The sequence below is a fragment of the Anomaloglossus baeobatrachus genome, chromosome 2 (assembly GCF_048569485.1).
Source record: "Anomaloglossus baeobatrachus isolate aAnoBae1 chromosome 2, aAnoBae1.hap1, whole genome shotgun sequence".
Classification (NCBI taxonomy): domain Eukaryota; kingdom Metazoa; phylum Chordata; class Amphibia; order Anura; family Aromobatidae; genus Anomaloglossus; species Anomaloglossus baeobatrachus.
In genome coordinates, this window is record NC_134354.1 from 531,940,175 (window position 1) to 531,952,630 (window position 12,456).

General features: G+C 40.3%; 1 protein-coding gene across 4 annotated transcripts in view; it reads left to right on the forward strand.

Moving 5' to 3' along the window:
• The window catches only part of GABRG3 (gamma-aminobutyric acid type A receptor subunit gamma3), a 1,045,631-nt gene that overhangs the window by 613,775 nt on the left and 419,400 nt on the right, over positions 1-12,456 (forward strand). For all 4 annotated transcript variants that reach the window (XM_075336612.1, XM_075336611.1, XM_075336613.1 and 1 more), the window contains one exon: positions 2,929-3,011. In XM_075336612.1, coding sequence (XP_075192727.1) covers positions 2,929-3,011 — 83 coding nt within the window. The remainder of the gene's footprint in view (positions 1-2,928; positions 3,012-12,456) is intronic.

Sequence of the window (12,456 nt, forward strand, 5' to 3'; positions counted from 1 at the left end):
AAGATGTGGCAAGGATCCAGATAAAAATAGAAAACTTTATTCCAAGAATTAAAAATTTGGCATCCACAAATAGATCCAAATGTTGTATATTCTTTAACTTTTGCTATGCATTTCAGATTTCAACTCAGCCCTTATTCATGGATCAGTTGTCTTGCAGTCTGAAACACATTTGAAACAATATACAACATTTGGATGTGCTTTGAGAATGTAAATTGTTAATTTTTGGAATTATGCTTACTATTTCTGTTTTGTTCATGGCTGCAACACTCAGTACCTTGCTTTTCATTGTGCCACATTGAGCAGGAGTGGTTTCTTCCTTGCTGAGGATTGTAGCAGCCTCATTCAGGGTGAGCTCGAGTCTATGTTATAGTTATACTTAAATTCAATTTTTGCCTGATCTGCTGATCCCAAATATTTACTTTAGATTAAATAATGACCTTAGGTGTCAGGTGGCACATTGGTTAACACTGTTGCTTTCCAGCACTGTGGTTCAAATCCCACCAAGAACAACATCTGCTATGACTTTGTATAGTCTCCTTATGTTTGTATGGGTTTCATCCAGGCCCTCCAGTTTCCTCCCACGCTCCAAAGACATACTGATAGAAAATTTAGATTGTGAGCTCCAATGGGGTAAGTGTTGATCAGATCTGTAAAGTGCTATGGAATGAATGGTGCTATATAAGTCAGTCAAATAAAATAAAAGAAAATAGGAATTGACTGAAATCTGGAAGAGCTGTTAGCAAATTTCAGGATAGCCACTGATTCTTGGGAAGTTTAATTTACTATTTATTTATTACTTATGTATAAGTGTTACAATACTTCATCCTAATGCTATAGTAGGTGTTTTGGCAAATTGTTATTAAACTAGTTGTTACATGTCAAGAGGAAGAAAAGACACCGCACATGAAACCAGAGGCACACCTATTGTAGTATAAATAAAGAACACCTTTATTCAATACACACAAAAGACAATAAAACCATTTAAAACAAGACATGAAGGACAACACACACAGAGCGGAGCCTGTCCCCAGATGTAATCGTGGATATGGTGAACAATAGAGAAAATATAAATAATTATATAGACAATAATAATGAACCCTGTGTACCGGCAGTGTTACATATCATATATGAACATGATGACATGAGACAACATGCAATCAAAATGTAATATCATAACAATATCCCATATGAGGGACCGGTAAGTAAATCAAAGAGCACCATAGATAAGGTATACCAAATAATTGACCTATATAGCCAATGTTCCTAAAAAGGGGTGCTGACGTGGTGGGTGTATAAGAGCTCTAGGTAACACAGAATGAAGCGCGTCTGTTTGAATAAATAATACACTTACAAAGTGCAATGGCGTCAGAGCATAAACATACCCCAATTGTATTGGGTGTATCAAGCACCTGCAGCAGAAGCGGAGCCAATTGTCACGGTACCTCAATTATAGATGCTAATACAGCCTGCTTTGATGTCCCAAATTATAGATGGTATAGTGAGTGTCTACCTGGACACTGTAAGCCAGTAGCGAATGAGACCCGGACAAAAGAATGCACTGTGTGCCTGGACAAGATGTATAATAATAAGTATCACATAAAAAGTAAGGCTCAATGGTATATAACCTACAATGCAGGTGCTAATACATCCCATACATATGTACACATGTACAGTATAGCCCAATGGCCCACAGTCACGATTAAGGTGCTGAGAAACAATTGCATGTCCTAGTAAATGTATCAAAATGACAGATGATAAGGTAAACACAGATAAAGAGGGCAAATTCCAGCAGCCAGTAACCAACACGGGGGGTACTGGTGCAGCCCTAAATATAGGAATATATAGGTCAGTAAGATAAAGTCATGGACCTGAAAGAAATGCCTAATAGCATAAAACTGCTATGCACAGGATGGCCAGCTAAGAGGAACACAGGGCACAAACAGAGACACTATATGCACGTGGGAAGGCATGAGATACCGCTCAGAGTGAGCGACCCCATGCGTATCGCCGCCAGAGTGGCTTCATCAGGGAAAGTCAACTTAATTATATTAAACTAGTTGTTATACAAGTATTAAATTATATAATTAGTTTTCTTCAGCTGACTATACAACATTCCTGAGATTAATTTTGTATTATGTAATAAACAAATTTACATACCATATTTTGGCTATGACAAGTCCTAGCCACACTGGGACTTGTTAGTGTTGCTGGGTGATGACTATAGAGGACAATTAATCGTGCAATATTTCCAACAGAAAATGAAACCTTAATCTGTTTCTATCCTTTTAATAAACATAGTAAACAAGTACTACTTTTAAGTGACAAGTGACAAGCAAATGAAATACACCCTTGGTAGCAAAAGTATGGTCTGTTGTCATAACTTAATATCAACTTTTATAATTTAATACAAATGTGAATATACTTTTATCCTTTCTGAGTCATATGCACAATGATAAGAATCCAATGCCTCATATTGTAAAACATGTCATCTTACTCTATATTTCATGTGAAATGAAATGGACTGTGTCAGCTCAGAATGACTGTTCAAACCAAGTACAGTGCATCATGGTGAGGCTAATAATTTACATACACCTTCCCACTTGCGTATTTTACATCTATATCCACCCTTACCTGGCTCTATGAATCCAGAGCTGTCAATCAAAGAAGAGGGGAGGGTGAACATTTAGGGAAAGCAAGCAGGTGGGTAGGTGTATGTAAACGGTTGGCCACGCAATGATGCACTGTACTTTGGTTGAACAGTCATTCTGTGTGGACAGAGACCCTTTAATGTACATTACTGGAGAAGATTTTATCAAAATGATGTAAGGGTTATGAATATTTGCATTCTTTACATAAATGGATGGTAAGCTCTATAGATTTATAGCATTTATCATTCAATTAGTAGAGTGATACATTATCTCTTTCTAGGCTCACCATCAATGCTGAATGTCAACTGCAACTGCACAACTTCCCCATGGATGAACATTCGTGCCCACTTATTTTCTCAAGCTGTAAGTATCCAATCGGTGAATGTACATTTTCTGAGAGAAAGAGAATGCTCATTTTAAAAAAAGTATCATGGATTTTTACCTGTCACATTTGAAGAAAACATCAAATCTTCATGATTGCATATTCCAGCATACAGTATATCATATAGAATCAGTTAGAATACATATTTTCTCTTTGCTCACTAAAGTTCTTGATTACTGCAATAACTAGGTTTTCATATAAGCTAAACTTTAGTACATTGTTTTCTAACCAAACTTATTGTGAAATTGGGTTTTATTAGGTTAGAATACAGTTGTATTCTTTCTGAAACTGCGACAGTTTGTGCTATTACAGAACATCTGTTTTAACTTGAATAGAACACAACTTATATACAGAAACAAGGAAAACAGTATTTTTTTTATCTTACACAGTTTCATTCTCTTTAGTTTTCTTAATTTTTATGTTCATACACCCAATATACTTGTTGATGTGCTCTAATAACTGCGTTCATTTAATTGCAAAGGCTTAGATAGGGACAACACAAATAAAATTGCCTAAATTTGCTGATAGATTCTTTGAAAATGTTGTTGCCGTCTTCCTAGTATATTTTACTATATTAGAGGACCCCAATCTTTTGTTCTTTTTGTGCCATTCACAGGATATTTGACATATTAATCCTAGAAAACATTACCTTTGCAAAGTAAAGGGGGCATTTATTTTTTTTCCCTTTGCTCACAGCTTGGCTAAAATTAAAGGGGTTGGCCACTACTAAGACAACCCCTTCTGATTTCACTTGTTACCCCAAAAGAAACTAAAAACCCTAAACTCACCTCCCATACCAGAGCTGTTTCCGTGGTGTCTGGGCTCATGGTGCCAGGGCTTAAGTGGGGTTGTGATATCACAAAAGCCCCGCATCCAATCAGCACTGGCTTCTGTCTCTCTGCGTTTTTACCAAAAGAGTTAATCAATAGGAAGTGATCACTGCGGCTGCTCTCACTTCCTGTTGATTGCTCATTTTTTTTCTGAAGGTGGAAAGAGAGATGCCGGCGCTAATTGACGTGGGGTCCATGTGAGCTCCGGCACCACGAGCCCAGACTCCACTGGAATGGCACCGGTACGAGAGGTGAGATTAGATTTTAGTATTATCTGGGGAAACATGTGAAATCAAAAGTAGTTGTCCTAGTAGGGGACAACGCTTTAAGGCAGATCCAAACAGTGCCAGTAATAAATTATACATAAGAAGAATAATTGATAATATAATACCCAACTTGTGGTGCAATGTTTAATAATTAGAGGTATGTCTCCCAATGTGAAAGTGATATGGTTATCAATGCATATGGTGAGAACTCTAAGATCGTATCAGCATGGTGCCACAAGTCAAATGTGGCTTCTCTGCTACTAATTGGGCATGTGCGGACACAGAAAGAAGAGGACCACTGTGTAAGAACAATATATGGGCCTTTTACAGTAGAACAGCTCATCATACTGCGCTATTTTTCACACTTTTGAGGTGAATATGCGCCCTCTTACCTCTTGGCCCCCTGTGCAGGTGCAGAGGTTGCACCAATGGGGACCAGTGCTGTAAATGAATAATTCTGGATACAATCAAAAGGTAAATCTGTAGAAAAAAGGCTTTAACAATACTGTGACTAATATCAAGTGGATTTATTAAATCATTTATATTTTATTATGAGCGGCTTAGTGATGGAAATGGAAAGTGAAGTTGAAACGGCTATGAATAGTGTAATAAGAAATATAGTAAAAATCTAATTCATTTAACAAACTGTAAAATGAAAACAATAACTTTGGCAAAACATTACTTTCACTGAGAATTACCTACCTGAGGCAGCAATAAACCTAGCTTAGTCAACTTGACAACTGTTGAAAATTGTTGCTATTGCTTCTTGTTATTTGTTTTATGTTTATGTGTTTTAGCCTCCTAAGAGGACTGAAAAAACATTTTATGTTCAATGACTGTCATTCATTTAAAAGCAATATAAAGATGTATATTGCTTACTTTGCACAAGCCCTAAATAAATATCAGTCCGCAGAGCTTCAATGTATTGATTATGCCACTGTAATTTGAAACTGGTTTCACAAACAGCATTAAGTTAATGATAATAATGTATTTCTTAAAATATAAGTTTTTTTTCTGAGCTATGAAAATACTGTTTGTATGAAGATAATCTATTGCAGAGGATTTCATGATAGCAGTCACTTAAAATAACTTCTTGGTCTATAATAAAATGTTGTTTTCCCATTTTAATGTGAAATTTGATAGCACTGCTTGTTTTGTAATAATCCATTCAGTTGATACTATATAATTAAGGCTTTGTTCTGCTGCTATGTTTCATTACTGGGTTTCTGAGGGCAACGAATACTGTAGCCTGCTGCATTATTCATGGCATCGCACCCTGTGGAAGCTTGATGGACCCCATTATAGATTAATAAGATCCATTAGGATTAGTTGGTTTGCATTTAAATGAATCCATCATACATGTCATGGCTCCAATTAGAAATGAAGCTATTATAATGTGAACGTAGTAACTTTGAAATGACTTGCTTATTTATGAGGTATTGATTAACAAAAAACATTTGTTGCAACAATTGGGTAAAGGATACTTTCCCAAACACCAGAAGTCAATCTTTACATCCATGTGAAATTTTTTTTTTTTATCCCTGGAGTGATGCTTTTAATCTAAGGTTGCGGCCCCCAGACTTAGGGGTACTTTGCACGCTGCGACATTGCTAGCCGATGCTAGTGATGCCAAGCGCGATAGTACCCACCCCGTCTCACATGCGATATCTTGTGATAGCTGCCATAGCGAACATTATCACTATGGCAGCTTCACACGCACTTACCTGCCCTGCGACGTCGCTCTGGCTGGCGACCCGCCTCCTTCCTAAGGGGGCAGGTCATGCGACGTCACAGCGACGTCACACGGCAGGCAGCCAATAGAAGCGGAGGGTCGGAGATGAGCAGGACGTAAACATCCCGCCCACCTCCTTCATTCCGCATAGCCAGGGGAGGCAGGTAAGGAGATGTTCCTCGCTCCTGCGGCTTCACACACAGAAGTGTGTGGTGTCGCAGGAACGAGGAACAACATCGTATCTCCTATTGGTGCGACATTATGGAAATGACTGACACTACACAGATCGCCGATTTACGATGCTTTTGTGATCGTTTATAGGCACATCTAGGCTTTACACGTTGCGACGTCGTTACCGGCGCCGGATGTGCATCACTTTTGATTTGACCCCGATGATATCGCAGTAGCAATGTCACAACGTGCAAAGTAACCCTTATAGTCACCCTCCAGCACCTTCACCTCCCATCGGTCTCAGGCAGTTTGTGACGTACCGGATCAAACCAGTGTGTTATGGAGCGTGCCGGAGGTCACTCTTCAAGCAAGTCTACAAGAACCTAGTTCAGACCTTTTCTGACTCTCATAGACTTGCATTGAGAGCCTGTGATGTAACTTCTGACTTCAGGCCAGTCAGAAGTTGCAGTCACAAGATGGAGTACAGAGCAACAACGAAAAAAGGATGAAAACACCAGAGGGTGAGTATAGGATCTGTGGCAAGGCCTGAGGAAGCTTCTACGAAACGTACGTTGGATTGGAGGGGGTAGACAGAATTTGTACTACAACTATTGTATGTAATATATTTGAGCCATTACTATATATTAATGGATTACTCCTAGGCGCTCATTATATACAGTTAGTTTCCATACTGTGTGCTCTGAATTCCATCTTATCGCTCTTTGAGCTCCCCCTATTGGGCATCTATTGAATAACTTTGAATTATATAAAATTTATTGTGCAATAACATACTCTCTCCCATTGAGCTCCCTTGTTGGGCATTATATGGAATATTGCTTAATATTTACACATATTAATAGTTATCTTTTTGATAATCGATGCACTCAGCACTTTGATACCATTCTATTTATTGATATAGCAATTCCTATATCCTGTGATTTTTGTAGTATTTTTCCAGTAAAGTTTTTTATATTCCAGTAACATTTATTGTTAATAAATTATGTGAGCCTATATATGGATATGATTTACAACTATTATATATATAATTTTTCCGTTCATTCCCTGCATCTTGTGATACCATTTTTCCAATATTTGAATTGTTTTAATTTATCTTTAATAAAATTGTACTTTTAGGCCTTATACAATTTTGTCTTGTTTATATTGTACACATTTCTTTGTATAATTTTGGTGCATTTTTCTCCTGCTTTGGTAAAGAATGAAATAGTTACAGAGTTCATGCATAGTTCTTGTTTACACACTTAGTTTTTGCCGCATATTTGCTGCATTTTGTCTGTTCATTCTTGCTTTGGAAAAAATGCAGCGATTTACAGTACTAACATTTTGAATGAGATCTTTGAAATCTCTTGCACATGCTACATATTTTTTCCTTGCAGATTTGAAGCTTAAAAATGATTTCTCAAATCTGCAGCTTGTCAATTTTTTCTGAGTTTTTATTGCATTTTCACCTGTTCTAGTAAATGTAAAAAACACAACAAAAACACTAAAAAGTACATGCAAAATGCTGCAAAAATGTGCATATTTTACACAGAATCTTTCCTGCCAACACTTTTTTTGCAGCACAAAAATCTAAGTACTAAAGCTGTGCACATACTCATAAAAATGACAAGTGATGGTTTTAATATTATTGTTCAGCTGATCATGGCTACAGCTCCTAAATCCATATGTAAATAGCTGATCACACATATAAAGCGCTGTGGAATTAATAGCACTATATAAAAAGTAATATAAATAAATAACTATAGATGGAAAAGTTGGTCATGATTCAGTCAGTCAAAAAAATGTAAAAGCCGCCTTTCTTAGTACCTCTCTGAGTAGTAGAGGTGATCTGAAATGAGTGACCACCCTCTATGGCACTATTGTTCAGTGTGAGCTCTTAGAAAATGTATTGGGATAGTACAGTAGGGGAAATAATTATTTGATCCCTTGCTGATTTTGTAAGTTTGCTCACTGACAAAGACATGAACAGTCTATAATTTTAAGGGTAGGTTAATTTTTACAAGGAAAGATAGAGATCCAAAATAAAATCCAGAAAAACACATTGTATAAATTATATAAATTTATTTGCATTTTGCAGAGATAAATAACTATTTGATCCCTCTGGTAAACAGTACTTAATACTTTGTGGCAAAACCCTCATTGGCATGCACAGCAATCAGACGTGTTTTGCAGGTGATGATGAGGTTTTCACACATGTCAGGAGGAATTTTGGTCCACTCCTCTTTGCAGATCATCTCTAAATCATTTAGATTTTGAGGTTGTCGCTTGGCAACTCAGAACTTCAGCTCCCTCCATAGGTTTTCTATGGGATTAAGAGACTGGCTAGGCCACTCCATGACCTTAATGTGCTTCTTTTTGAGCCACTCCTTTGTTGCTTTGGCTGTAGGTCTTCATTGTCAAATTTCAGACGGGCCTGCACATGTTCCTTCTTGAGCCGTGAGACTTTCCGGGCACTGCAGGATTTTAAGCCATTCCGGCGTAATGTGTTGGCAATGATTTTCTTGATGACAATGGTCCCAACTGACTTGAGATCATTAACAAGTTCCCCTCATGAAGTTTTAGGCTGATCTCTCACCTTGCTCATGATCCTGGATACGCCTTGAGGTGAGACTTGAGCAGTGGGACTGTGCGGGCACTGCAGAATTTTAAGCCATTATGGCTTAAGGTGTTGCCAATGCTTTTCTTGGTGACAGTGGTCCTAGCTGCCCTGAGATCATTAACAAGTTCCCCCTGTGTAGTTTTAGGCTGATCTCTCACCTTCCTCATGATCCTGGACACGCTTTGATGTGAGATTTTACATGGAGCCCCTGATTGATGTCGATTGCCAGTAATTTAGTATTTCTCCATTTTCTTACTATTGCACCAACAGTTGTCTCCTCACCCAGCGTCTTACTTATGGTTTTGTAGCCTATTCCAGACTTGTGTAGGTCTATCATCTTGTCCTTGACATCCTTAGAAAGCTCTTTGGTCTTGCCCATGTTGTAGAGGTTAAGGCCACGTCTCACTAAGCAACATCGCTAGCAACATCGCTGCTGAGGCACGACTTTTGTGACGCAACATCGATGTTGCTAGCGATGTTGCTATGTGTGACATCCAGCAACAACCTGGCCCCTGCTGTGAGGTCGCTGGTTGTTGCTGAATGTCCTGGACCATTTTTTAGTTGTTGCTCTTCCACTGTGAAGCACACATCGCTGTGTGTGACAGCGAGAGAGCAACAACTGAATGTGCATTGAGCAGGGAGCCGGCTTCTGCGGACGCTGGTAACCAATGTAAATATCGGGTAACCAAGAAGCCCTTTCCTTGGTTACCCGATATTTACCTTAGTTACCAGCGTCCGCCGCTCTCACGCTGTCAGTGCCGGCTCCCTGCTCCCTGCACACATAGCCAGACTACACATCGGGTAATTAACCTGATGTGTACTTTGGCTAGGAGTGCAGGGAGCCAGCGCTAAGCGGTGTGCGCTGGTAACCAAGGTAAATATCGGGTTGGTTACCCGATATTTACCTTAGTTACCAAGCGCAGCATTGCTTCCACGCGTCGCTGCTGGCTGGGGGCTGGTCACTGGTTGCTGGTGAGATCTGCCTGTTTGACAGCTCACCAGCAACCCGTGTAGCGACGTACCAGCGATCCCTGCCAGGTCAGGTTGCTGGTGGGATCGCTGGAGCGTCGCTTAGGGTATGTGCGCACGTTGCTTTTTACCTGCTTTTTTGCTGCTTTTTCTTCTGTGCTGTTTAATGCCAAAATGGATGTGTTCTTCTATTCAAGCAAAGTCTATGGGAATTTGGGTTTCTTGTTCACACTATGTTGTTCAAAATGCTGCCTTTTTGTGGCAGAACTTTGGTCAAAAACTCAGCTTTGCAGTGCAAAACCCAAATGGCAAAAACAATTGACATGTTGCTTCTTTGAAAAGCTGAGTTTTTGACCAAAGTTCTGCCACAAAAAGGCAGCATTTTGAACAACATAGTGTGAACAAGAAACCCAAATTCCCATAGACTTTGCTTGAATAGAAGAACACATCCATTTTGGCATTAAACAGCGCAGAAGAAAAAGCAGCAAAAAAGCAGGTAAAAAGCAGGTAAAAAGCAACGTGCGCACATACCCTTAGTGTGACGGTACCTTTAGAGTCTGACTGATTAATTAAGTCTGTAGACAGGAGTCTTTTCTACAGGTGACAATTCAAGACAGCTGTCTTTAATGCAGTTAACGAGTTGATTAGGAGCGTCTGGTCTGTAGGAGCCAGAACTCTTAATGGTTTGTAGGGGATCAAATACTTATTTCTCTTTGAAAAATGCAAATAAGTTTATATAATTTATACAATGTGGTTTTCTGGATTTTATTTTTTATATTCTGTCTCTCACTTTTAAAATTAACCTACCCTTTAAAGATCATATTTCCAGATTAACAAGCGTTTTTCTGACTCATCCAGTGAATCGCAGCCTGTTTACTCTGCAAGATAATAGTTAAATTAACATTTTTAAGAACTTTCATTCACAATTATCTTGCTGGTGTAGTTGGCATGGTGATCATTTATTAAAATATAACTTTAATTGTATCAAAGTAAAAATAAAGTGCTAGTACTATTTATAAAAAATAGAATAACAGTGCCATTTAGCAAATTGTGGACTAAGTACAGCAACAATAGAGACAAGTTAACTCTAGTATCTCTCTACAAGATACCAGCCCAGTTCCATGAGCTTCATGCCATCCAATCACGTAGCACATATGGAATTGAGGCCCACAATAACTTATATAAACTAAGGAAGGAGTTAGTTTATATAAGTTATTGTGTGCTGCCCTTTCCACATATGCTACCTGATTGTGTGGCATGGAGCTCATTGTGCCTCTTCTTTATTAACCTCCATACTCCTGATGACTCAAGAATTTGAAGAAATGCATCAGGAAGGAGTGTGGGCTGTGATTGTGTCTGGTGTCTTTGGGGTAAGGTGTTGACATGTTGAAGGACCACCTTGCCTACTATAAGGTAAAACCAGTTGTACCTTACAGCAAGAGCTTTGTTGGTGAGAATTCTCTGCTGTTTTTAAAGTCACTTGATATACTGGTGATATATTGCACTTTAGCACCTCAGAGTGCTTGTTTACATTTTGTGCTTATGTACCGCCCCGGCGTTAGTCGGGCCACTCGGATCCAGGATTGTGGTGGCTCGAGGGGCCCGGACCCGACTTGGCGGACACTTTGATCCGTGAAAGGGGGTATTTACAGGGGATTAGTTTGTGACGCCACCTGCGGATTGCAGTAATGAGAGTACCGCCGCTGCTGGAAGGAGTACCAGGGCAGATGGTGTTGGGCAGCAAGGTGTCAGTCCCTCCGCAGGTAGGGAAGGCTCCGGACTCAGGGTGTTGGTGCTTTAGGAGGACAGAATGCACGGGACCAGGGTACTCCCTGTGGGTAGTCATGGTGCTGGATGAGGTTTAGAAAGGAGACACACACACTGGAGGTAAACTAAAGTCTCTGTGTACAGCCGCCACTGCCGGGAGTCCGTGCAAGTACCCAGTCCCACCAATGTCATTTAGTGATCCGGAACCTGCCTCCGTGCAAAATTTGTGGTCCATTGGTGGTCCCCGTGGTTTGAAGCTGTTGGGGGCCCTGCTCACTATTTGTAGTGCAGCTGTGCTCTTGAGGGCTGGCATGTAGGACTTTAGTGGATTACTGTGTCTGGATACACCCCTGTCCCCCTCGTTGTGCTGATGCCCTCAACCTCTGAGCTCATAGGGAAGTCCTTGGACGTCCTCTCCCTTACAGGTGAATTGCCAGGACGTTGAATCGGCTCCTGACCTAGGGTCCTGTACCCCATCGTGCTTGGTACCGGTAAGTTCTTTTAGGCCTTCTGGTGTCGACAGTCCTCCAAGACTATGTCCGTCCACCCTGGTCCAATGTCCATGCTACCGGTCTCCGACTCCTCTGGACCCGGATCACCGCTTGAGACCCAACCAGTGTCCCTAGCTCCCCAGGAGCTCACTCTTCCAGCTCCTCTCTTTTTGGAGCCTATTTCTCTTCTCCCCATCTCCCTCTCACAGTCTGCTCAGTCCCCCAGTGGCCGGCCCATTTCCAGTTTGTCCAACCCCCTGGTGTGTCTGGCAGTGACTGCTGTGAGGTGATTGGGTTTTGTAGTGCTGATGGGAGTGAAATCGGCTTCTTGTGTAACTGGAACCATGGGGGGTGGGCCCTGTACCCTGGGTAAGGATGCAGTACCCTGTGGCACCCTGATGTATTCAGGGGCACCACACTTATACACAAATTTTTTTTTGCACTGCAGCACCTTTGGACAGCTTGTTTACATTCATTGCTTATGCTGCCCTAACCTTAATGTTTACTGTTGCACTACAGCACTTTGGTGTGGCTTGTTTACATCTTGTGCTTACAATGATATAACCTTGATTTCCTCTGTAAC